This window comes from Trachymyrmex septentrionalis, unplaced genomic scaffold, assembly GCF_001594115.1.
Source record: "Trachymyrmex septentrionalis isolate Tsep2-gDNA-1 unplaced genomic scaffold, Tsep1.0 scaffold164, whole genome shotgun sequence".
Lineage (NCBI taxonomy): Eukaryota > Metazoa > Arthropoda > Insecta > Hymenoptera > Formicidae > Trachymyrmex > Trachymyrmex septentrionalis.
In genome coordinates, this window is record NW_017304800.1 from 187,871 (window position 1) to 214,058 (window position 26,188).

Consider the following 26,188-nt stretch of genomic DNA (forward strand, 5'->3'; position numbering starts at 1 on the left):
TTTATAAACAAGGTTTGTCAAAGCTTCAGAACAGATATAAAAAATGTATTCAAGTCCAAGGGGACTATGTAGAAAAATAGTTTATAAGTCAAACAATAAATACATATGTTACTTTAACCTAAAAATTGTGTTTTGCTTTTTTCCCGGAGCAGGGAAACTTACTTTTTGAACACCCCTCGTATTTTATAATAAAAGCACAGTATAAACTAAATTAAACATTGAATTAATTAATCAACATTTGGTTATGTAATGTATGAAGAAGTTATTGTTAAATTAGGAATTACTCTGACACGAAGCATTTTTACTGTTTGGTCTATTTGAATATAATCTTTTCATATAATCTGCTATTAAATTGAATTTTCTTATATTATAATTAATTAATTTTTTATATGTACACATAGATGTACTTCAGAACATTTTATTTTGGCTAAGGTACATCAATCATTTGACTTTATATAATGTAATTATAAAAACTTTAATTCATGATTCCATTTTTTTGCATTTAAACAAAGAAATAGTTTTAGTTTGAATTTTTTACTACTCACTGACACAATGAAGATTTAATTTATTTATAATATTTATTTATATTGTGCCCAACCTCTTATACGATTACTAAAATTTATTAAAACTTATCTCGAATGCCCTTACTCGTATACTGATATACACCGAGCGGCCGAGATCGAGAAAGCATTACCGGTTTTCAGTCGCTTGTACAGCGACCACAGTTTCGCTCTCTTTCGCTGTCTCGTTCGCTCTCGACAGGAATCATATTAGTGTTCGTATGTATATGAATACAGATAAGAAGATGGAGATTATATTATCTGAAATTGGCAGCCTTGAATCCAGAGCTTCAAGGTTTTACCACGTGAAGTCTCCAAAGTTAAATCAGACTTGGCCCGTCACTCCTGTCGACCTTTAATCGGGTTTAATAACATCCGTAGTTATGAAATTAGCCAATTACAATCGTTTTATTCTTTCTCCGAGGAAAAAATACGATTGATCAATTTTATAATGGATGTTATTAAACTCATAGAACTTATAGTAATGGAAGAAGAATAGCCTATCCAATGAGTGTCAGTAAGACTGAGAGACATAAAATATTTTTGCCCTACTCACAAGAGAACACAACCAAGTGAATCTCTCTGATTTAAATGAGTTTTTAGTATGTTATTGTATGGAAAAAAATAGGAGACACGTATTTTTTTATACGTGCTGAGTCGCATGTTAAGGAAATGAAATCCTTTCTTGAAAATAATCGGTTTTTTCCTTGCAGATTGAATATCGAAACTATGAAAGATAAAGAAAAATATTTTAAATAAAAAGTGAATGGTTGCAAGAATATTTTGTTACGTCGCGTCGCTTGAGATTTTCTCCGGTTTTAAGGTCAATGCATCTAAGTAATTTACCCGGGGATCGGAGATCAGGTTGTGCGGTTAAGGATATTCGCTGGGAGGAATTGGATAATTGGAAGGGTGATTTTGAACCCGGTGCCAAAAAGATTACGGAGTTTATAGGCGAATCTGCGGGGATCGGCCTTTTGAATGTCCTTGTAATTAGGAAACGCGAGGTTGACTTCCAACCGTTTGAGGGAATATGTATAATATTTGCGCGGGGTGAGTCTTGCGGGTTTTTTTGGTCTAGGAACTGCGCTAATTTTTGGAAATAGGGGAAAGGATCGTGATTAGAAATGAGAGCTGTTTTAATTTGAAATCTCAATCTCTTTTCTTGCTGTCTTGATCCGTCTTCAGTTGGCATGGAGGTAGCGCAAAGAAATTAATGATTCGAAGGAGTGTCGTAAGACGGGGATCACGCTATTGGCAGCGACAGTCGTAACAGTCCTTCGAATATAAGATAATTATGAATATTCCGAGGAAGCGATATAAGACGGGGGCCACGCTATTGGCAGTGACAGTTACAACAGCTCCTCGGATACTCACGTATATATATATATATATATATATATATATATATATATATATATATATACAGTTTAATAAGACGCAGAACAGAGATTCAGGTTTCGGCCGATTTAGTTTAGTTTTCTCGTTTAATGAATAAGACAAAACAAAGGAAACAAAAAAAACAATGATTATGTCGGACAAGTATTATTTTTGCTCTTTTATGCGCTCGTTCTTTCTCTCTGCTCGTTCCTGCTTTTGGCAGGTCCTTTTATATTTTGGAAATGAATGTGGGAGTATTCCTTCAGGACCAATCAATGCTCCTCAAGATTTGGTAGAACCTATACTCGCGCTTGTTTCCTTAAGGCAGCAAGGCTCCGCGTAAGCCCTCCCAGCTCTACAAGTTTAATCTTAAGATAATAGTTGAGAGTTTTAATAATTTATAATAAAAGTTCGATTTTACTCAACTAACATCCTTATGCGAGGTGAAGTAATGATATATTTTTAATTGGTTTTAATTTTATAAAGAAAAAGGGAAAGAAAAAAAGAAAAATAAAAATATTCATCCTCGCATTCGGGAAGGTCTTAATATATACTATTATTTACTTATATATACTACAATATTAATATATAATACTACTTAATATATAATACTACTTAATTATTAAGCATATATGTTATTGTTTAGTTATTTTAGAAAAAGGAACCTTCAAAAGAAAAGGGAAGATTGTAGAATAGATATTCTTTATCTACATATGTGACGCGTGAGCTATCTATTGGTTTGAATGTTTAAATAAAGGAACTAAATATGCCCTGCTATAAAAAGGAAAAGAATTTTACAATATATAAAAGATATGATAAGTTTCGAAATAAAGATAAAATAGGGACAAAATATCAAAACTAAGACGAAATACTAAACTAGAGATAAAATAAAGGTATAAATCGTATATTTATAATAAGCAAAGAGAGAATTTTATCGGGATGTAACAACTTCATAACTATAATAAAAAAAATTTATTTATTTGTTTGTTTATTGCATACCCTCACTCCCATCCCTAAATTTCAAAAATTTTTTAATTTTTATAATGATAAAAATTAAAGAACATTTTACGCTGAAAACAATGACCTGTAATAAAGTCATGTTCCGCAAACGCATTTTTAGAATATGAATGAAAAACACTTTATATACGCGCTCCATGAGTATCCGTCTGATACCATTGGCTACTCGAGATAGCGTTGAATGAATAGTCCAGTACGCATCAATATCGCACTAGCTATTATAATAAGAGCTTTTTACAATAAAATGTAATAATAATAATAATAATACTAATAATGATATTAATAATAATACTAATAATAATAATAACAGTAATAGTAATAGTGACTTTTTTTGTTAAACTTTCGAAACCAATCAAATATTTTTGATAATATACATATATACAAATGTACCTCAGGCAATTAAAATCAAAGTATGAATAAAAATATTATTATTTTCGTAAAATATCGTTCATTTTGCAGTGTCCGTCGTATTCAATGTTAACATGAATAATGTATTGACAAAACATTGCGTCTTATTATTGCAACTATGTAATAAATATAGTTGATTACTACCAGTTGCTGTAGTAGTGCTGTATGCAATAGTGAAAGTTTCACTATCTGTTCTTGACATGAACATAAGTATAAAAGGTGCAGCTCGTCGTAGGAAATTCGCAGTTTCGATTTGATTTCGATTAATAAGTACTATCTCGTTGTGAGTAATACGGAGCTCTATTAATAAGTGTTTACTGTTAAAGTTTTTATTGCTTTTTATATTTTTTTACTTTGAAATTTTTTTTAAATGATTTTTTGAAATGATTATATACGTTTTATTTCCTTTTTTTATTTAACTATTAGGATTTGATGAAACAGCATATTTATAATTTGATTACAATATTTAAAATACTTGTAAATAGTAAGACGACATTTCCATGTACAAGATTGTTTTTCGCTCGTTCAATAAATTTTTTTGAAAAATAACCGATAAGAAGATATCAAATTTATTATGAAATAAACATTAAAAACTTTTTTTGTTTCTCTCTTTCTTTCTAATAATTATTATATTGGAAATAGACATGTAAATAATATTTATAAGTTTTAGGAAATAAATGCGGTTTAATTCACGAAACGTAATAATACTGCTGTCTGTAGTATTTATTGCCTTGGACTTCCCAGAAAGTCCTATAACATCAGAAGAAGTTACGATGGAGAGAAAAATGGAAAAGAACTGTATGAAAGACTACTATGAAACCGAAAAAGAAGAATCGTTGAATTTTTTAAACTTGTATGAGATGTACAAGAAGCACAAGAAATAGAACTCGTAAATGAAGAAGAAAATTACGCATGCAATGTAAAGGAAAGGTTTTGTGACATCGATGATATTTCAATAGAATATAAAAACGAAGCAGTTGAATACTAGAGAAGTGGTTAAACCAAGAACAATTAAATCTATAAAATCAAGGTTTCAGAAAGTAATATCAGCAGAACAATTGCGACGATGGGAAAAGCAAATGAATGTAGGTGGTAGTAGATTAGAAAAGTTGGGACGAATTTCAGCAGACACGTTAGATAAATCTATTGAAGCAATCCATTAGAGGGGCAATGATCCATGATATTGATATTATACGATGAGCTTTGCAAGCACAACAACAAGAAAACTTATTAGGTTTTAAAGCATCACACAAATGAGTTAGAAGATTTAAGCTCGCGCATTAAATTGTATCTAGAAAAATTACGAAATTTATAACTAAAAAAGCTTTAATGTCAAAGGAAGCTTTACAAGCAGTAATAAGTTTATTGAAAATGTCAAATATTATATTGACCGCCATGAAATTGAAAATGTATACAATTCGGACCAAAGTGGTTTTCAATTAAAATTACATGCTGGTCATACATTGACAAAGAAAGGTGTAAAAAAAGTAGTGAGTGTAGCACAGTCAATATCTGCGATTATGCAGTTATACAACCTATTATTTCAGCCGACGGTAGATTATTATCTTCAGTTCTTATAATGTTAAAAGAACCTAGTGGGACATTAAGTCCTAGGATACACAAGAAACGAAATTTACCACAAATAATATTTTTATTATGGCGTCAAAATCTGATAAACTAACATCTAATTATTTTGAAATTTGGGTAAGGGAAGTATATTTTCCAAATGTTGAACCAAATTCAGTTTTACTGTTAGATTCGTGGACTGGTCATTGTTCGAATATAATTCAAAGAAATAGATCAGATTCTGCAAAAGATATTGTTGTATTAACTATACTAGCTGAAACAACTGGAAAAATGCAACCGTTAGATATTTTTGAATTCCGTTGGAAGAATTTCATCAAGCATTTTCCAGATGTAATCATGCTTTTAAATCTTGATAAAACTTCATTCTAGAAACGCTATTATAAATTACAATCATTAACGCACAATCAATTTTTATCGCCAAGATTTACTACAATAATTTGTTTAAACACGTTTGATACAAAAGTGGATATTTGGAACATAGGCCAGTAAAATTTGAAACACCGGTCGATTTTTGCTTTAAAAAACATTCGAAACCAACATGCGATATTTGTGGTGAAATAGCTGTAATTACTTGCACATGGTGCAGAAAGTCTCTTTGCATATTTTTTTCATGAGCATCATCTTTGTAATCAGTATAAACCGAGAATATTGCAACGGTTTATATGTTTATTGTAAAAAACATTGTTTTCAGCGTAAAATGCTCTTTAATTTTTCATTAGTCATAAAAATTAAAAAATTTTTGAAACTTAGGGATGGAAGTGGGGGTATACAATAAACAAATAAATTTTTTTTATTATAGTTATGAAGTATTCTTGCAACCATTCAATTTTTATTTAAAACATTTTTCTCTATCTTTCATAGTTTCGACGATATTCAATCTGAAAGAAAAAAACCAATTTTCTTCAAAGGAGGATTTCACTCCCTTAACACGACTCAACACGTATAAAAAAATACGTGTCTCCTATTTTTCCATAGAATAACATATTAAAAGCTCATTTAAATCGGAGAGAAAAGTTACAACAAATTTACAGTAATTACAAATCCGCTCACGTTTATTGTAAATTTACTGTAACTTTTAAACGGTGCAACTACAAACAATCGAAAAATCACTACAAACAACTACAAACAACTCTAAGAAAGATGCTGTGAGCGGATTTGAGATATCTCAAAAATTGGCAAAGTTACGTAATTTGTTGTAACTTTTAAACGGTGCAACTACAAACGACCGGAAAATCACTACAAACAACTACAAACGATTCTGGATCAATATATATTAACAATTTTTTTTATCTTAAAGTCGGGTGTTATTTAAAAAAAATTTTTTATTTTTTATTATGTAAAACTACAAATAAAACTATTGTTGCTACAATCAATCAACTACAAACGAAATACTAAAAAAATTTAATTTATAAGAAGTCAAGTTCACAAAGATATTCTAGATCGGGTTAGAGACTTTCTAATAAGAGTCACGACATAAGAAAACCGCATTTTGATTGGTGCGGCATGTTTTAACAATTTCCGCCTGTACTTGAATACCTACCTATATTCGTGTTACTCTTAAATTTCAACAATATAATTAAAATTAATTACTTTAAAGGAATTATAATAACAAATCGATTTCTTACATTATATGTCGAAATAACGTATACGAGAAAAAAATTTGCTGTTACACAGGCGTCCAATTTTTCACACTATTTCCTCAACCTCTATCGCTAATATTTTTCGCTCATAAAGGATGACGTTTCACTTTTCGAGGAAATGCTTTAATTATGTAACCCTTGGCCACTGAATTATTGCAAAATGGGGCTGCATACCCAACCATTTTTAAAGATTTAGGTTAGAAACACACATTAGGATTAGACAAAGATACGATATATTTCTCTGTTATCGATTTTTTGTTAAGCTACTACCTTGCATACAAAAGTCGATTCATGTCGCGACTCTTAATGAGTGTTTTCCAATAATATACACAGGTGACACTGTATCTTACACAAAGTGTTTCAATTATGAGACAGTGTTACATTAACTACTGTTGAACTGTTTACTGAAACTAAACTGTTTCAACAAGTATCTTACACAGTGGAACATAATGTAATGTTTTGTGTCCTAGCTGAAAAACAACCTTTATAGGGTCTTTAGGTCGGATGATCAAGCGTTTCTGCGATTGGTTCAAAAGAATGTATAGAAATCAAGCGCAGTATACAAATGTACTTATTCTGCGCATGTAATACATACGTTTGACAACAATTAAAGGGATTAAGACACTAGATATTTAGATATTCTCATCTGCCATTTTGGTTTAACTTGATAAGTTATAGTACGGTTAGTGACAAAGATAAATGTTAAGAAGAGCCCAAATTTTGATAAAAATATTGTATCGATGCGTTTTCGTGTAAAAATAAAGATTTGATAAGAAAAAAGTGTCGCTCAATGCTCCGCGAACCGAGATATTAATCCTTAAAGTCACGACTATTCGGATTAGACAATCTATTACAGCGGTTCACTGCTTTAAAAACACAAATTCACTACTTTTAAAATACAAATTCATTACTTTAACAGAAAATTAATGTTTTTAAAGTATAGTGAAATAATCTGTTATGACAGATTTCCTAACCCGAATATTCGTCGACTTTAAGAATTAATGTCTCGATTCGCGGAGCAAAATGACACTTTTTTCTTGTCAAATCTTTATTTTTTTTACGCCAAAACGCAATTGATTTAGTGTATTTTTATTAAAATTTGAGGTAAGCAGGTTCTTCTTAACATATACCTTTGTCACTAATCGTACTATAACCTATCAATCGAGTGGAATCAAAATGGCGGATGAGACTTACATATCTAGTGCCTTAAGGGCTGGAGTCGTCTGAATTATCGATAGAACTATTCCAAATTCGGTAATAGTGACATCTTCCATTCGTTTCTTATACTTATTATATATCGTTGTGTCTCGCTCAAACGCATTCATCTGTCCTTATCTAACATATTGCAATGCCATCTTTTAGAAGATCGAACACTTACTGCTAGACATAATTATTGCTGTTTACTATTCCGAGTCTTCGCTCAGCATTCGTATACACGTCATTCGCAAATCGATATAAATCTTTCTTTTGAAGCTTTTAATCTTAGTTTTATAAAGTATTATTTGTGCACGTCATACGCTGAGTGGTACACTATGGTATGGTCCATGAGCTATAAAACTTTTGTAAGGAAATATCTACGTTAGGTGAGCAGTTCTACGAGTTAAAAAAATGTAAGTTTTCAACTTTTTTTCTGATTTTTATATAAAATATATTGCACCACACACAAAATTTTGCGTCTACTTTAATCCTGTAAAAGGATTTTTTATTTCGTCCAGTAAATTCGGAGATTTATATCGATCTACAAAATACCGACAATTTGATCACTCCAGCATCCCCTTAAAGGGACGAGTTAGCGGTCTAGTGTTATCAATGTCTCACTCATGTATGCCACACATAAATTTTCGAATAACAATAACATTTTAATTAGATGTTTAAGGCTGGTATTCATAATCAAATCTAATATTCAAGACCGTACAGGCTTAAGATGTCATGAACTAATCAGAGAGCCGTATTATCGTCTTAAAAGGATGCTGAAGCGACAGCCGAACTTGATCGAGGTCGATAGTACAGACATTTTAAATTCCAAATTCGATAATAATGACATCTTTCATTCATTTCTTATATTTATTATATATCGTGTCTCACTCAAACGTATACATATCTTTATCTAATATTGCAACGCCATCTCTTGCAAGATAGAACACCTACTGCTATATACATTTGTTTTAACGAAGTAAAAAGAAGGAGACTAAACTTAAGTGGTTGATTCCGTACAATAAAATAGATAGAAGCGATTAGAAGGTAGGTAGGGTGATTATTAGTAAGAGCAAAAAGAGAGGTAGTATAATTAGGATACATGAAGGAGTGCTCGTGCGAAAAGAAGAATAAGAGTTTGAGGAGTTTAGAGATAAGCGAGAAAGAAAGATTAGGATGCCGAACGCAGGAGGGTCGACTGAGAAGACGAGAAAAAGAAAACCGGATCTCAGATAAAAAGAATTGATTACAGAGGTAAAAGAGGTAAAGAAAAAGGTACCTTTCCAGTTGGAGGAAAAAAAAGGAAAGAGTGAAGCATATGGAAGGGAAGAAAAAGATATGTACGATCAAATGCAGGATGAATTTAAGAAATTATGTGAGGAAAAAAAGACAATGATGGAAAATTTTAGGATAAAAGAAAGGATGTGGAAGGATAAAATTAGAAATTTAGAAAAGTAGTATAAGAATAAACAAGAGGAAATGGAAAGAAATTGTAGGAATAAGTTTGCAAGAATAGAAGAGGCGTATCAAGCAAAAAAAAAAGAATATGCAGAAGAGGTTAGAATTAGATGGCGGGATAGAGGAAGGTGGGAAAGAGAGATGAGAGAAATATAGTAAAGAATAGATTAGAAGAATCAAGGAAGATAAAATATAATAAGAAAAGGAAGATAAAATATAGTAATACAGAAAATGAAGGAGGGGAAGGGGGAGGAACGTTAGTAATACGAGTTTTTACAGTTAGGGCCGGAAGTGCATGTAGCAAAAAATGATGAAAGGAAGCATGAATAGTGAGAGAGACATAGGAGCAGTTCAAAAATTGTGGTGCAAAAAGAACGAGAGGAAAGGAAATTGTAATTAAGTATTGTAAGTATTGTAATTGCAATATTGTAATTAAAGGGGTTAACTGGGAAGGAGTTAAAGATATGGAAAAGGGCAAGGTTTGGGCATAGAAATTTATAAAGAAGAAAATAGGGGTGGACATAGAGATAGTGAGTTGGAAGATGAGTGGGCCAGTAGTTATTATTAAAGTGAATAATGAGGAAATAAAGAAAAAGATAATAAGAAACAAAAAAAAAATAAATTAAAGGGAGAATCTTCTTCGAAAATGATCTGAGTTTTGAGGACGCTAATAATAGATAGATGAAAACACAGGAAAATAAGGGGGAAGATATAAAAATAGGATATAGGAGAGTAAAAATAAAGGGAGTTTGGAAATCATGGACGGAAATTGAAAGAGAAGAGGGACAAAATAATGAAAAGGAAAATAATAATAATAGGAAATATGGGGATGGAGAGAAGAGAGAAAAGGAAATAAGTTAAGGAATGGAGAAGGAGAGGAACAAAATTTAAGTTAAGCCAAGAAGGGAGATTGAAAAGTTATTTCCTTTATTGGAAAAGGGGGAAGGGGAAGAGGTAAAAGAGAGATGCAGAGGGAAGGAAGTTTGAAGGTAAACAAAAGAGAAAGAAAATTTATATTTTGGAACACTGCGGATGTAAGCAATAAGGATAAAGATTTCTGGAAATTTTTAAGTAAGTTTGATTTTGTGAGCTTATGCAAAATATGGCTGAAAGAAAAAGAGTGAAAAAAAGTAGAGAAGAGGTTCACATAAATGAGAGTGTGCATATACGCGTAGAGAAAAGAAGAGGTAGGGCTATAGGGGGATTTGTAATAGGCGTAAAGGAAAATTGGATAAAGGAAACGAATTTGGTATGTAAAAATAAAAAGGGAGTAGTAATGTCGGTTATAAGTACAGGAGAAAAGAAGGTTGTAGTAATATCAGTATACAATAGGGAGAGTTGGAAAAATTTAGAAGAAAAGTTCGACAAAATTTTAGGGGGTATGGAAGAAGAGGAGGTAGGGATTTTAATGTGAAAACAGGTGAATTATGTGGTGTGGAATGGGAAGAAGAGGAAATAGAAAGAAATAAAGATAAAGTGATAGGAAATGGAGAGAAAGAGTTGGTTGCAGAGAAAAAGATGATATATTTTAAATAGAACGATGGAAGGAGATTGGGACGGGGAATATACTTATGTAGATTATAGAGATAGTACGGTTACTGATTATTTGATTGTAAATGAAGCTATAAGAGAAAGCATAAGAGAATTTGCAGTAGAAGACAGGGTGGACTCGGATCATTTGCTGCTTGGAAGGAGAAAAAGAGAGGCAGATGATAAAAGAAGAAAAAAAATCAAGGAATAAAAGAGATAATTATTTGGAATGAAGAGATGATAAAAGAATATCAAGAAAAGACAAAAATTTTGGCTAATGAAGCAGAACAGATAGGAATAACAATAGAGGAAAAGTGGCAGAGAATTAAGAAAATTGTGGAGCGTTAGTCAAGAGGAAGGTAAAAATTAAAAGTTTTGAACTAGGACACAAGGATTAGTGGGATAGAAGTTGTGCCAGAAAGAAAAAGGAAGCATAGAGAATATATAAAAGATGGAGACAAGGAAAAACAGACAGATAAGAGAGAAAAAAGAAAAAAACTAAAGAAGTTAAAAGAGAAGAAGCAAAAAGAAAAGAGAGAGGGAGAGAGGAAGCTGAATTGAGATATTTGAAGAGGGAAGCAGATGTATGAAAATTTATAAACAAGAAAAGAGGTAAGAGGATATGAAGAGATAATAATATTGAGAAAGAGGAATGGAGACAGCATTTTATGAATCTGCTAAGCGACACTAAGATGGTTGCACAGAAAAAGAAGGAAATGGAGGCAAGAGATAGGGCGGGAGAACAGGAGGATGAAAATTTGGAAGAGGAAGAAATCAGAGGAGCGCTAAAGAAAATAAAAAATAAGAAGGCTGTGAGAATCGACGGAATCCCGATGGAAGCGTGGAAATATGCGGGAGATACGTTATGAAAAAACATGGTCGAGTTATTGAGACAAGTGTGAAGACAAGGTGAAATTCCTGAGGATTGGAGACAGAGTATCATTGTGCCATTATATAAGAGAGGAAATACTGAATTAGTAGAAAACTATAGAGGGATATCGTTACTGTGTAAAACGTACAAATAATATGCGGAGATCCTAAGAATTAAATTGGAAGAGAAGATATGGAAGAAAAGTCTAATCCCGGAGACGCAAACGGGATTCAGGAAAGGCAGGTCAACGATGGATAACATATTTGTACTAAATCATTTGATTTAAAAGAGCAAGCAAGCAGGAGATAAGGAGATGAAAATATACGTTCTCTTTGCGGACCTAAAGACAGCTTTCAACAGAGTGGATAGAAATTCACTACTAAGGAGATATGAAATAAAAAAGCAGCTGATAAGGAGATTAGAGCGCATATACGAGAACACGAAGATTGCTGTTAAGACGAACAAGAATTTGTCAGAGAAGTTCCACAGACAAGAAAAGGAGTTAGGCAGAGCTGTCTTCTGAGTCCACTCCTATTTAATTTATACATTGCGAATCTTGACCGAGAGTAAGAAATAAAGATATAGGAGGAATTGCGATAGGTAATGTAAGAATCTGGAACCTAGTGTATGCGAACGACATAGTGCTATTGGCGAAAAATAGGGTTGCGATGTTAGATATGATGAACATACTTAGATTTTTAAAAGGTAGGAAACTAGAATTGTGCGCCGAAAAAACGAAGATAGTAATACGAGGGTGGTCCCAGAAGTACCCGACCTAACAAAGAAAACACAAAAAATTTGGAAAAAAATATCTTTATTTCTCAACATAGTCTCCTTTTAGCTCGATACACTTTTCCCAGCGATGTTCAATAGCTTTGATGGCCTGTTTATAGTAAGAACCATTGAACTCCTCAAAATAGCCATTAACCGCAGACTCCACCTCTTCATTGTTGGTAAATCTTCTACCACCGAGCCATTTTTTCAAGTTTGGAAAGAGAAAATAATCCGAGGGGGCTAAATCTGGCAAATAGGGTGCGTGGGGAAGCAATGCGAACTTTAACTCAACATCCTCTCGACGCTGCTTTTGTTCGATTGTGAGCAAGCGCGGCACCCACCTTGCGCACAGCTTTCTCATCTCCAAATTTTCAGCCAATATGCGATGTACAGCACTTTTTGAAATGTTTACCATGTCTGCTAGCTCGCGCACTTTCAATCGACGGTCACCCAATACCATTTTGTGGATTTTCTTCACCATTTCTGGAATGGCCACCTCACTTGGTCGACCACTGCGATGTTCGTCTTCGCAGCTCGTACGGCCTCGTTTAAACTCTGCCACCCAATATTTTACTGTTGTAAACGAAGGAGCAGACTCCTCCAGAGTAGAATCCAGCTCGGCTTTGATATTGGTTGAGCTAAGACCTTTCAAATGAAAGTATTGTATCACATAACGATGACCAATTTTTTCCATCTTTGCAAATTCACCGAGATCGTCCACTATTGATGGCTGCCAAACAAATACTGAACAACGTAGCGTCTTCAAACTTCATAGTTAAGCTTTAGAAAGTTGGTGTTTTCCCCTACAGTGACTTTTTTTATACAACAACCGCCATCTATACGTCAGGTCGGGTACTTCTGGGACCACCCTCGTATTTAATACGTAGGAGAAAGAAAAGAAGGAATTATGGAAATGGGAGAGCAAAGAAATTGAAGAAGTACAATCTTTCAAATACTTAGGCTTAACACTTAGGAAAAGTGATTATGATGATCACATAGTAGAATTGAGCAAAAAAGGGAGGATGGCAACTAGAAAGGTATCGTGATTAGGGGAAAGATTATGCAAAGAACGATTTTATAAGGAGGACACTGTTTAAATATCTAATTCAAAGTGTTATGAGGTGTGGAGTGGAGATCTGGGAATGGGAAGAAAGAAGTCTTGAGAAAATTATGATGGATTATGTGAAATAGATATTCAATATAGAGCACCCCAAGATATGTGATAATGAGGGAACTAGCTGGATAAATTAAGAATAGGCTGGGGAATAAGAGCTATGAGATGCGAGAAAAAATAAAGACAACAAGGGAAGATAATCTATTAGGATGCTGTTGGAGGGAGAAGGAAGAGGGCAACTGCAAGAATTTATATGGTAAAGAAAGAGAAAGTTTTATAATTAGAAATAATTAGAAGAGAAAGGGATGTGCAAAGACAGTGGGAAGACAGTAAGTTAAGGACTGCGAGATACAATAGAAGGTACAAAAAGATACAGGGAATAGATGTCCCAATTATTTAAGGAAGGAAAATCTATATAGATTGGGAATAAGCGAAAGTGTGAGAGAGTGGTAAAACTTAGATGCGGAAATATGTGGAAGAAGGAAGTAAATACTAGTTAGATATAAGAAATAGAATATAGAAGCTGTGTATTCTACGGAATAGAGATGGATTGCATAGAACATTACGTGAAGGAATGCAACAAAAAGTGTGTAGTTGGTTCAGGGATTTAAGAAAAAATAGGGAGTAAATATGAAAGAAACTTTGGAGCGAAGAATTAGATTCAGAAAAATGTAAAGTTTTAAGTAAATTAAAGAGAGAAAGGGAAAAAAGATTAGAAAAAAGATAATTGATGAAGAAAGAATTATTGAGATAACTGACATGGAGTAATATATTGTAGGTAGTGGAACATGATTGCGTCTGGCTGCGTAAAGTATACTGTTAGAAATGCTAGGATATTTTTATGTGTGTTTATATTGTATTACATTATGTGATGTATTTATACATTTTTATATTTATATAGTATATTATGTATTTTAATGATGCATGGATATTTATAGATTATAAGATAAAGAAATATATCTATACTGTGATAATCGGAACTGTGATAGGATAGATTAAAGTAGTTACTAAAATATTTAGGAACAAACAGAAAGTTAGAAATAAGATATTTGTGGCGTAGCACAAAAAGTGTAGAAATAAAAATAGAGTCAAATAGTTAGATTTTTTTTATCTGCGGTGTAAAAGGATGAGTGTGTTTAAAAGATTTACTGTAAATCAAGTCCCTTCTTGGCAACTACAAGCTGAAGTAATAAAGTTCTCTCTTTATAAAAATCGACTATACAAATTTATAATTTATAAAACAAGAACACATACATTTCCTCTAAATTAAATCATTATATAATGGATCATTTTACAGATTAAGTTCATTTTTTTTGTTTTTTTATATGGATCTCTTCCGAAATTAGTTTTTATTAAATCCTTGTTCTTCTTGTAAAATTTTGATGTTATTCCAATCAAAATCGTGATTGTGCTCCGTTCTATGCTCTGTAATTACAGAGTGTTGTATGGTATTCCTATTTATGTTATTCCGATGTTCATTAATACGTGCCTTCAATAACCATTTTGGCCCATAGGATGCATCACAATTTTGACAATTAATTTTGTAGACTACATTAGAGTGCAATTGTGACGGTAATTTATCTTTTTGTGTTTTTATAGAGGTATTTAGTTTATTAATTCCTATGTAAGCCAAACGCACCATTCTGTTATTTTTAAAAAATCTCTTGAATTTCTCCGTACTGAAGGCACATAGGAAACAGTAAAATATGTAATTAAATTGTTGGCAGTATTGTTGTTAGCTTTCAAAAATCAGCCTTAAAAGATAATCGTTAATAAGTAAGATGTTAATGAAACTAAAATTTTTCTGATGGAAAGTTGGCTGCTATAATAATAAAACCCTGTCTATCAAACCCATTTAATTGCCCCATTTTATGGCACTCGTATGATACAAATAATAGTTTAGATACCATGCCGAGAGTTTATGATACTAATCATATATCAAATACTCATCCTTCTTTATTAAGGTTATGTCCAAAAAATCCACAAAAACAATTACCGCCTCATTCCATGGAATCGAGGATGGTAACTATTAAACATACTTAATAAATTATCAATATTTTTCTCCTATATTGACAGTGTAATGTCATCAATGTACCTCACGTAGAAACCCAATAAAAACGGCAAACTTTCAAGAACAGTTCTCTCTAGATCCTGCATAACAAGATCCGCTACAATTGAGGAAAATGGAGACCCTGTAGGAACACCATACGATTGTTTAAATTTTTCGTTAAAAGTAAAGAACGTAGAATGGAACACTAAGTTAATTGCTTTTATAAACTCCGTTTTAAGCAAGGTGATATTGCTTTCTGTAGTCAACCAATGTTATTCAATACTCTTGATAACTAAGTCAACCGGTATTATATATTGGTGAAAAGTGACATCATGTCGAGTGAAACAATGTGGTAATTTGGTATGAGTTAAGTTTTTAACTTGCTGTTTTTAACATAACCAAAACAGTTTTTCCAAGACAAGACACCAAAATGTTATGTAAAAAGGAAACGAAATTGTGCAACGGACTGCCTACGGAAGAAACTATGATATGGATTGCCTGGTTTGTCAATTTTCGGCAACGCGTATGCCCTCGGTAATGTTGGATTCGTAGAATTAAGAAAATTATATGTGGAGTTAGATATAAAACCTTGCTATTTCCATGTTTTCAACAATTTCTGTAATTCACCTAATAATTTATTGATCGGACTACGATTTAAAACTGTGTAAGTGTTAGTATCTTGCAATAATCTTGCAATAATCTTGCTTCCATTTTATTAACATAGTTTGTTTTATCAATTGCGACAACAGTATAATATTTCGTTTGCAATTGTTTGTAATTCAACTCATAATAAAATAGAGATTTTTAAAAGAAAGACTGTCACCCGAATTTAAGATAAAGAAAAATTATTAACATATTTTGATTCAAAACAACAAATCATTTGTAGAGATTTTTCTTTTGTTTGTAGTTGAATATTTTAAAAGTTACAACATAATTTAAACTAATTAATTATAAACGAAATGAGAATCACTACAAACGATTCTAAAACACAAATCTTTAAAATTAACAAAGATATGCACAAATATCTGTAGCATATGGCGGATATCCGTATTGAGGCGAGTACCCGTATACGATTCCACAAGTACCCGAATTAATGGATATCCGCGGAATCTGTCCAAATCCGTGTGCACAGGTAACGAAGCTGATACCCGGATAATCCGAGCTCTACTAAAAATCGCCAAATATTGGTTTTCAATAATTTTTTACTCAAATACTACCAACTTTACAGAACAATAGCAAGAGATAAAAATTGTTTATTTTCTTCTCATAAAACTCTAAGGATTTTTTCAGATTTTTTTATCAACTTTTTTGTACTACATTTTCTTATATTGGCAACTATTATATGTATTTTTACCAACATGAGAAAATACAATATTAAAAAATTCTGAAAAAATTCTCAGAATTTTATGAGAAAAAAATAATTTTTATCTCTTGCTGTTTTTCTGTAAAGTTTATAGTATTTGAGTAAAAAATTATTGAAAATCAATATCCATCGATTTTTAGTAGTTAATACCTTAACTGTCAACGTAATTAATTATAAATGCAAGAACTGTAATATGATATATAAAATGTATAAAAAAAATTCTATAAATAACACATTATAAAACACATTACATTACATGTTTCGATTCTTGGATTGAGCCATCCTCAGATAAAACAAAATTCACAACAAAATTCATTTCCATCGTCATAGAAAAATCGTGATGAAAGTTATCCAATTTATATAGCGATATTGATGAATGCCTCACGGAGACCACGAATTACTTGCAAGCGATTTACTGATCGATTGTTCGGAATTTTATTATATTCTAATTAAAGAAACATATTTGTTAACCAATAAATAAAAATAAAAAATAAAATTAAAATCTGAATAAAATAAAAATCTGTTAAAATGTTATCTTCTTTTAAAATTCTGTAAAAACCAAGCAAAAACATCATCTCAATAAAACACTCACCAATTTGATCGCAGTTATCATTTCTTAAGAAGAAATACTTCATCAAATTCATCATAAAATCGTGTAAAATGTAAGAGATAGTACACTAATCAGATAGTAATAATACATAATACACAGTCACTATATTAAAACTTGATAATCTAATTCAATACACAATTACTAGTTAATACCAGTAATCAAATGCACGATGTAAATTAGACATTATCTCACTTTAAGTTCTAAAAGTGTTCAGCCACAAAAAATAGAATCCTAAACAACTGTATAGTAACTCCATAAATGCACATAAAAGCAGAGCTCGGTAAAATAACTGATACGATTATTTTAAATAAAAAGTAAAGAATAAGTTTCAGAAACTTATTTAAAATATAAAATCGTAAAAGTCGGTAAAGTAACGACTTATTTGAAATAAAAAATATAAAATAGATTCCAAGAACTTATTTAAAATATTAAGTATGAAATAGATTACAAGAAATTATTTAAAATATAAAATAAGAAATAGAATCCGAAAATGCACTTATTTATTTAAAATAAAGAATAACTTTATTTAAAATAAAAAAATAACTTGTTTTTTATTTTAAATAAGTTTTCGAAGACGATTTCTTATTTTAGATAAGAAATTGGTTTCGAAAACTTACTTAAACTATAAAATAAGAAATATACGAAGTATAAAACTCATATATAAAGCAAACATTATTAGAATCGACGTTAAAAATAACAAAACTATAATTTTCCATCTTTTTTTGTTTTTGGCATAAAGTTGGCCGGTTTGAACTACATTAATGTTTATATTTTAATTATAGAGAATTTTTTAATTTGTAAAAACATCAATTAAAAAAATACTTGTTTGAACAATTGATTAAACAGATTCATTGTAGGATCCCCTTAAGATAACTTTGAGTTCCTTATAAAAAAAAAATTTTTTTAAGTTTTTTTATTGCATGTAACCTATATAAAACAGATGAATACTCACCCTTCAATCTTTTTTTTAACTGTCTGAAAAATCATGTGGATTGTTACGCTGAACATCCTGTATATCTTTATAATGTTTTACACACTTACACCTATTTCAATTTCTAAAGTGCTCGTTCCTATGACGACAAAATACTTACGTTCACAAGAGACAACATACTCAAGAAGAGAAATATTCAAATAAAAAGAGTAAAAATAGAACTTGTTGGCAATTGATATTGAAGAACGCGTGCGAGCGTGACATAGTTATTTAAGTACTTATAAATACTTTCGTTATCAAATCGTGCATTTATTTACCAATTATTCGATAAACTTCTAGTGTATAATATATTTTATATACGTAATAGTCTAGAAAGACGACGGCGTTATATATTGTGTGTATCAATCATCACGCAGTCGAAATGTGCATGCATTTTTTGAAACATCTCTAAGAATTAAACATTTCACATCATATTTACCTTATTCTCAACGATGTCTCGTACTTGTTCAAGATCGCCGTTTTTTATGCCCCAAACGAGCTCACTCATTTTCGTCGATGCTTGTCTTGTGGATTTACACGACGAACGACGGTTGTATCCACACTGCCACACACTACGTAAGTCTACTTTTTTATTTTTTTTTCTGCAACTCTCTTATCCGTTCCGTACCTCAATCATTCGTTCATGAAATTCAACGAAACTCCGGAATTCAGTTGCTATTGATAGTAAATTCAAGTAAATTCTGACTGATAAATCTCGCCATACATACAGTGTAGTGTGTATTAATGCCATTGACAATTTGTACTAGTGATGCCAGAAAAAAAACATACATGGGAGATCAAGAGATGGCATCTCGGCGTTTTTCGCGTGACGCTCGGAAAACTAAAAGTACCTTTACATGGCAGCGATTAGTGTAGCGATCGGAAAGTCATGTAACTCCATCAATCGCTTGAAAGTTGTCGCTATCAGTCGCTTCTGTAGTTCGATTTGATTAAAGTTGTAGCAATAATCGTTACAATTTGAATTTATTTTATCAAAATGAATTTATTTTATTAAACCATGCAATTTCCGTTCTGCACAAACAGGGGTCCTCCAAAATCTTTTTTTTTTTGTATGTTTTTCTACCTGCAGACATAATTGCAATAAATGATGCACTAAACAGTCATTTCTTTCTAACCTCTTCTTGCTTTTTTATAATTTCTAAACATTTCTTTTGCCACTCATGGTATTCCTGTATATATTTAACAGTGCGACTATATCACTCACTATACTTAGCAGTAAAGAACATTATAATTTGGAGCAAAAAGAATTGTAACGAAAGTCAATCGTAATGTCTGAAATCGCTACTTTTTATCGCGCATTCCATTTTCATGATACCAAAAAAAAACAGCGGTCGATGAGTTTCGTCGCTAAATTTCGAGCGATTTAGCGATGCATAAAAAGATACCTTAATGCCTCCGGCACACCAGCGCGATGTTAGTCGCGCGCGACACGCGATATCCAATGACAGTACATCGAAGAATATCGATAAAGCTGTATGCTTTGGATATCGCGTGTCGCGCGCGACGAACATCGCGCTGATATGCCGAAGCCATAAGACTGCATTTTCATGCTGATGCTCGATTTGAACGTCAAAACAGATTACGTGATCAAAATTGACGAATACTAAGCATCAATTTTGATCACGTGACCTGTTTTGACGCTGAAAATGAGCGTTGTAACGTCAAGTAAAAACCCATTTTAAAGGTGCCTTCTCATGTCGATGCTCGGTGCTCATTTTTGGCGTTAAAATAAGTCATGTGATAAAAATCAATTAATATCAAGCATCAATTTTGATCACGCGACCTATTTTGACGCCGAAAATGAGCGTCAAATGTCAGTATTAGAGTCCTATGCATAAAGAGATCCGACATCGAACCCTCACCACTAAATCGGATCTACCATCACTCTTGCGTCGCCATATTTAGACCGCTCCAGTGTCGTAAAAAATAAACATACTCCAACCTTCCTCCAACCTCTAACACTCTGTACTTCATTATGGCGCTATTAGTCTCCTTGATTTACTAAAGGTAGGAACCAAAATTGAAAAAGAAAAATGTACTTACTCCGTTGATTCTGTTAGCGGAGTGAACTCTGTATTCCGTTAGTGGTTGAGATTACATATGTCAGATGTGTTAGGGGTTTCGCACAATAAAAGGAACAGAGAATAAGAATTTCAACTTATTAGATATCATGTATTGGAATATATAATTTTTGATAGGTTAAAATTCTCTGTTCTCTATTCCCTGTTTCTTTTTTCGTACGGAGCTCCTTACGGCTTTTGTACACCAGTGCGATGCACGATACGCGATACGCGACATTCAAGTTATCTTCACTCGAGTGCATCTATTGTTCTTCCTATTTCAAAAAACTACTAACCTCTTTTCTCCTTCATCTTTTCGCCCTATCTCGTTCCCTCCTTTCCTCTTAAAGTTGCTTGAATGTATCTGCTTCTCACAACTTAATGCCTCATCTCAAATTTTAATATCTTTCCCTCCTGTTAATCTGATTTTCGTCGATCTTACAGCAACGACGGAATTGTTTCACATCTCTGACGTCGTGCTTCGTAATTTCGACAATTGTCGCCTTACTTCCATCGTTGCGCTGGACTTCACAAAAGCTTTCGATACTGTCAATCATGACCTACTTTTAATCAAACTCAAGTTATGCGGTCTTTCTTATCCTGCTCTCTCGCTAATCTGCTCGTTCCTTACAAACCACACGCAGCAAGTCTTCGTAAATAATCCTTTTCCTCTTTTCTCTTCTACTCTTGCGTTCTCTCTAGTGTTCACTAGGGTTCCATTCTCGGACCTTTACTCTTTAATATTTTTGTCTCTGGTTTGTCTAATGTTTCTCTGTCCTCCGAGCTCTTCATGTATGCAGATGACGTAATTCTTCTCAAATCCTTTCATCTATGCTTTAACAATTTGTTCTGCTTTGAATACAGACTTAAAATTTATCGCCGAATGGTCGACTAATAATGCCCTGCATCTAATTTCTTCTAAATTATCCTTGTTGATTATCGGTTCCTCAACATTGTGTTATCCCGTATTTAGTCCTTCGACATTTCTCTTAATTCTATTCCAATTTCTCGCTTCTCCTCTATTAAAATTTTTGGTGTCTATGTTGACTCTTCATGATCATTCGAGTCAAACGTGGCCGTCAAATGTTGGACTGCTTATGCTCGTTTATGTCTTTTTTATCCCCTTCGCCATATCCTTTCCTGCTCTCAAAAACTTCTCACTTCTCAATTACTTGTTATTTCTCTATCTGATTTCGTCTACGTTCCTGCTCTTAACCAACATCTGCTAAATCGTATACAGCGTATCCAAAATTTTTATCTCCATTTCTCCTATTGTATTCGTAAATATGATCATATATGTCCGTATTACCAGAGATCTGACTGGCTTAAAATTTGGCAACGTTTTATTTTCCATCTGTGCTGTCTTGTATTTTTCCTTCTTCGCTCCAATACTCCTCTATATCTGCGACGTCTCCTTCAGTTGAACTCTGAGCATCATTCCTCTTCTAATCCTCTTGTCACTAGATACCAAGATTGCTTATCTTTCCCCATATATCGGTCTATTAAGTTCTGTGCCGCTTTCTCCTACATCTCTGTCAAACATTTTAATTTCCTTCCATTCAATAAAAACCTCTCCCTCTCTATCATCCTTTCGATCAATTGCCTCGTGTTTCATTGCGTCACTTATAATACAGTATTTAAATGAGACTGATGTAATTGGTGTGTTTGCAGGTGTTGCGCGTGTGTGTATTTAAGTGAGTGTATGTGTGTGGATATATGTGAGTGTATATGATTTTAACTATTACCTCTTATATCTTATCTTTTTTGTTACTGTAGACTTTGTAACAGCAGTTTTGCTGACGCCTAACCATTTGCAAGCTACTATTGTCTATTGTATTTATGTTTATGTTAACTATAGTCTATTGTATCATACTTTATGTCTATTACTCTATGTTAACTATAGTCTATTGTATCATACTTTATGTCTATTACTCTGTTAACATGTAGTCTTTTTCATATAGCTTTGCGCAATAAACTAAATTAAATTAAATTAAATTAAATCTACCTTTCGCTTAGGGTGCCGTCCATGGTGGAAGTATTAAAGATGTGCTCGTTTTCGAGACAAATTTCGTACCGTTCTGCGTAGATGCGACTATTTTAAACATTTGCATTGCGTAACTTTGAAATAACACGCAAAGTGACATTTCGCGAAAATAAGTACATGTCAAATAAACATGTGCACAAATAGTTTTATAAAAAAAGGATGCAGAAATTTGCATTTCTTTCGATTAATTATTTGTATTTACATTTTATTTATGTTGTGTATATATGTAAATTATTATAAATTGTTATTTTTATATAAATTATAAATTATTTATATTTATATATTAATTATTATAAATTATATAAATTAAATTATTTTTATTATTGCACACACAAGTTCAAATCAAATTCATTATATTATAAATACGTAAAATAATACTGACCTAACGCCAACTTCAAATAACGGCAACATGGCGGCTTCTGGATCGCTCTTATGTTTAAAATACACAAGAGCACCATGGTGCTGTCCCATTAAGCACGGATCGAAATGATGAATTGGATTTCTAATTAGAATTGAACATTCCATTCCAGTTCCGTTTCGTAACAGTTTCCTCTACCCGTCCCATTCAGTAAAAACAGAACGGAATCTGGTTAGAAAATATATTTCACCATTAATTTAGTATTTTAGGGAATTCACAATTATCAGCAAGTTAATTGCACAAATTATATGTACATTATTGCTTCAACTACCCAAAATAATGAAATATCGATGAATCAAATACATTTATTTATCGACACAATATTCCTCGCGGAATTCCTTACGGAATAGAACTAGAATGGAATGCTCAATTTCAGTAAGAAATCCGATCCGTGTTTAATGGGACGGCACCTTTAGGATGTGATTACACGTAGCGCGATACACGATACGCGATACAGAAACTAAATAACTATAGGAACCACGTAAACCATGCAGCTTGTTTTTTTCCCTTCTATTACATGTACCGCGATAAGCAGCATTAGTAATAAATTTTTTAAATATATTAACTTATTTCTATGCATATTTCATCAATATTCTTATTTTTTCCAACGGATTTACTTAATAATTGCATTTAAATCAATTAATTTTATTCAAAAGTGCTTAATAACGCAAAATCACTGGCCCGTGCCTCTTACCGTACTACATGTAAAGCCGGGAGCACATAGAAAAACATAAGATCGTAAGACGCGTAATCAGTAAGGATATCGTAAAATTGGATTCGCTACTAGTCTTATGATCTCTACCGTGATTGGGCAATTTGCTTACTGATTACGTCTTATCTATTTGCTTACGAGCCATCCAATCAGAACTCTGGTATATAAGTTCGATATTATATTCCAGAGCTCTAATTGGACAGTTCGTTATTCCTTGTTCCTTGTGCCTATTGTCTGTACCTATTGTGTTTAAACCTTATATGCTTTATATATAGGACTTTAGACAGCAAGAAAAAGCACCCTAATGCTGGATTTACACTATATCTGACGTGCTTCGTACGCTTTGCAATCAATTAGAAAACTGTATTTTGTTTCATATCATCGATATGAAACACGGTGTAAAAATCGTTCTATAATATCGTAGATGTCGCAAGTAACAAGCTTGTTGTTTCAGCCAATTCGCTTCAATTTTAAAATCGCATGATGCTTACGACGCTTCCAACGTTACGACCAATGTAGAATGGCCTTAAGAATAATGTCTGCTGCATACAATGCTTGTTTTTCTGCTGGATTAGAATCTTGTCACTATTGGCTGCGGTATATATGTTGTAGATTTTAATCATAAAAAGAAACGCCACTTGAACGGCTGTAAATTGGAAAGATTGCAAAGACCATTAAATGTCAGACCCTTTAGTGTTATGTGTCTGAACTGTCTCAATTTTATCACAGCTATTCTAGGCAAAAATGGGAATTATCTATTATTCTGGCACGTGACATGAAATAAAATTTTGCTTTCTGATCGGTTACAGAACGTCGTACGACGCACGTCGGATTCAGTGTGAATCCAGCATAAATGTAGGATTCAGGGCTACATTCCAAAACTTCCTCTCTAAGAAAGATTTACTCTATATGCTATACTGTATACATTACGTGTACTATATATTTCGAGTAAAAGGATGCGATTACATTAAGCGCGGTATGCGATACGCGGTACAGTAACTAATAGTGACTAACTAGGATTTAATTTGTAAATTCTTTATAGATTTGTAAATTCTTTAGATTTTTAATTTGGAGTGATTATTAGTGTCTTAGATTGATTGTGTTACAAGTTTGACAATGTATGCAGTCATAAGGGCAAATCAATAAGTTTTTAGAAAAACTACATAGTAAAACATATTTTTTTTTATCGATTCCTTTTTATTTCTCAACATAGTCTCCTTTCAGCTCGATATACTTGATCCAACAATTCTCCAACTTTTTCAAGCTGTCCGAATAATATGATTTGTCCAACCCTTTAAAATAAGCCTCTGTTTCGGCAATGAGCTGCTCTCTGGTAGTGAATCTCTGTCCTCCAATTCTTCAGGTTTGGAATCATTTCTTCAGGTTTGGAAACAGGAAATAATAGCAGGGGGCTAAATCTGGCGAATATGCTGGATGGAGAAGCAATTCATAGTGGAATTCGTTGAATTTGGCCATCGGGCCGGGCACGTGTATTGTCTTGATGGAAGAGCACTTTCTTCTTCGCCAAGTGGGGACGTTTTTTCTTTAAAATGTTGTTGAAACGGTCCAATAAGGCTGTATAGTAATCGCCATTGATCGTTTGCTTCGACGGAAGGTAATCGATATGAATTATACCGCGTGCATCCAAAAAAACTGTGGCCATCACCTTTTCAGCCGATTTCACCGGTCTTCGCCTTCTTCGGAGCTGGTTTTTTCCGCAAAAAATACAAAGGTTGTTCACTTTAATCGTCTACAGAAATGAAACCACACGATGAATTACGCTCAAAATTTGATAATAATCAGCTGAAAGATGCTACTTGTCAAAAAGTAATGTGACATGACAAAATGAAAAAAAATGAGTGATCAAACATCTACATATAAAAGGTTTAACACCGAAAGAAATCAAAGCCGAGTTGGATAAGTTCATAGCACATCTGCACCAGCATTTGCGACTATACACAATTGGGTGAATGAATTTAAACGTGGTCGTACATCCACATGTGATGCACTTCGGGACGTTCAATTGAGGCTGCTGCGTCTCAGAAATCATCGATAAAGTCCACGATATTGTTTTGACTGATCGACGAGTGAAAGTGCGCGAGCTTGTTGAGGCCACAGGCATATCATATGGCACAGTGATTTCAATTTTGCACGAAAAATAAATCCTTTTCAATCCTAATTGCATTTTTATTCATTTATAGAAATTGCATAAAGCAAATACACATGCCTTTTTAACCTTGAATGCACTTTTATTCATTTATAACAATTGCATATCTCTATGCCTTTCAATTTAAAAATAATATTAGCATTTTCTGTGCATTGTAAATACTACTCAATTCAGAATTGTGAATAGGAATACAGTTTTTTTTAATTCAGTTAAATTCAAAAATAATATCAGCAATTTCTG

General features: G+C 32.7%; 1 protein-coding gene across 1 annotated transcript in view; it reads right to left on the minus strand.

Annotated features, from left to right (window-relative positions):
• Positions 1 to 19,287, minus strand: part of LOC108746294 (myotrophin-like) — a 27,725-nt gene extending 8,438 nt beyond the window's left edge. Inside the window, exon 1 of the mRNA XM_018482970.1 lies at positions 18,966 to 19,287. Within this exon, the coding sequence (XP_018338472.1) occupies positions 18,966 to 19,034 (69 nt within the window). The 5' untranslated portion in view covers positions 19,035 to 19,287. The remainder of the gene's footprint in view (positions 1 to 18,965) is intronic.
• Positions 19,288 to 26,188: the final 6,901 nt, after the last annotated feature.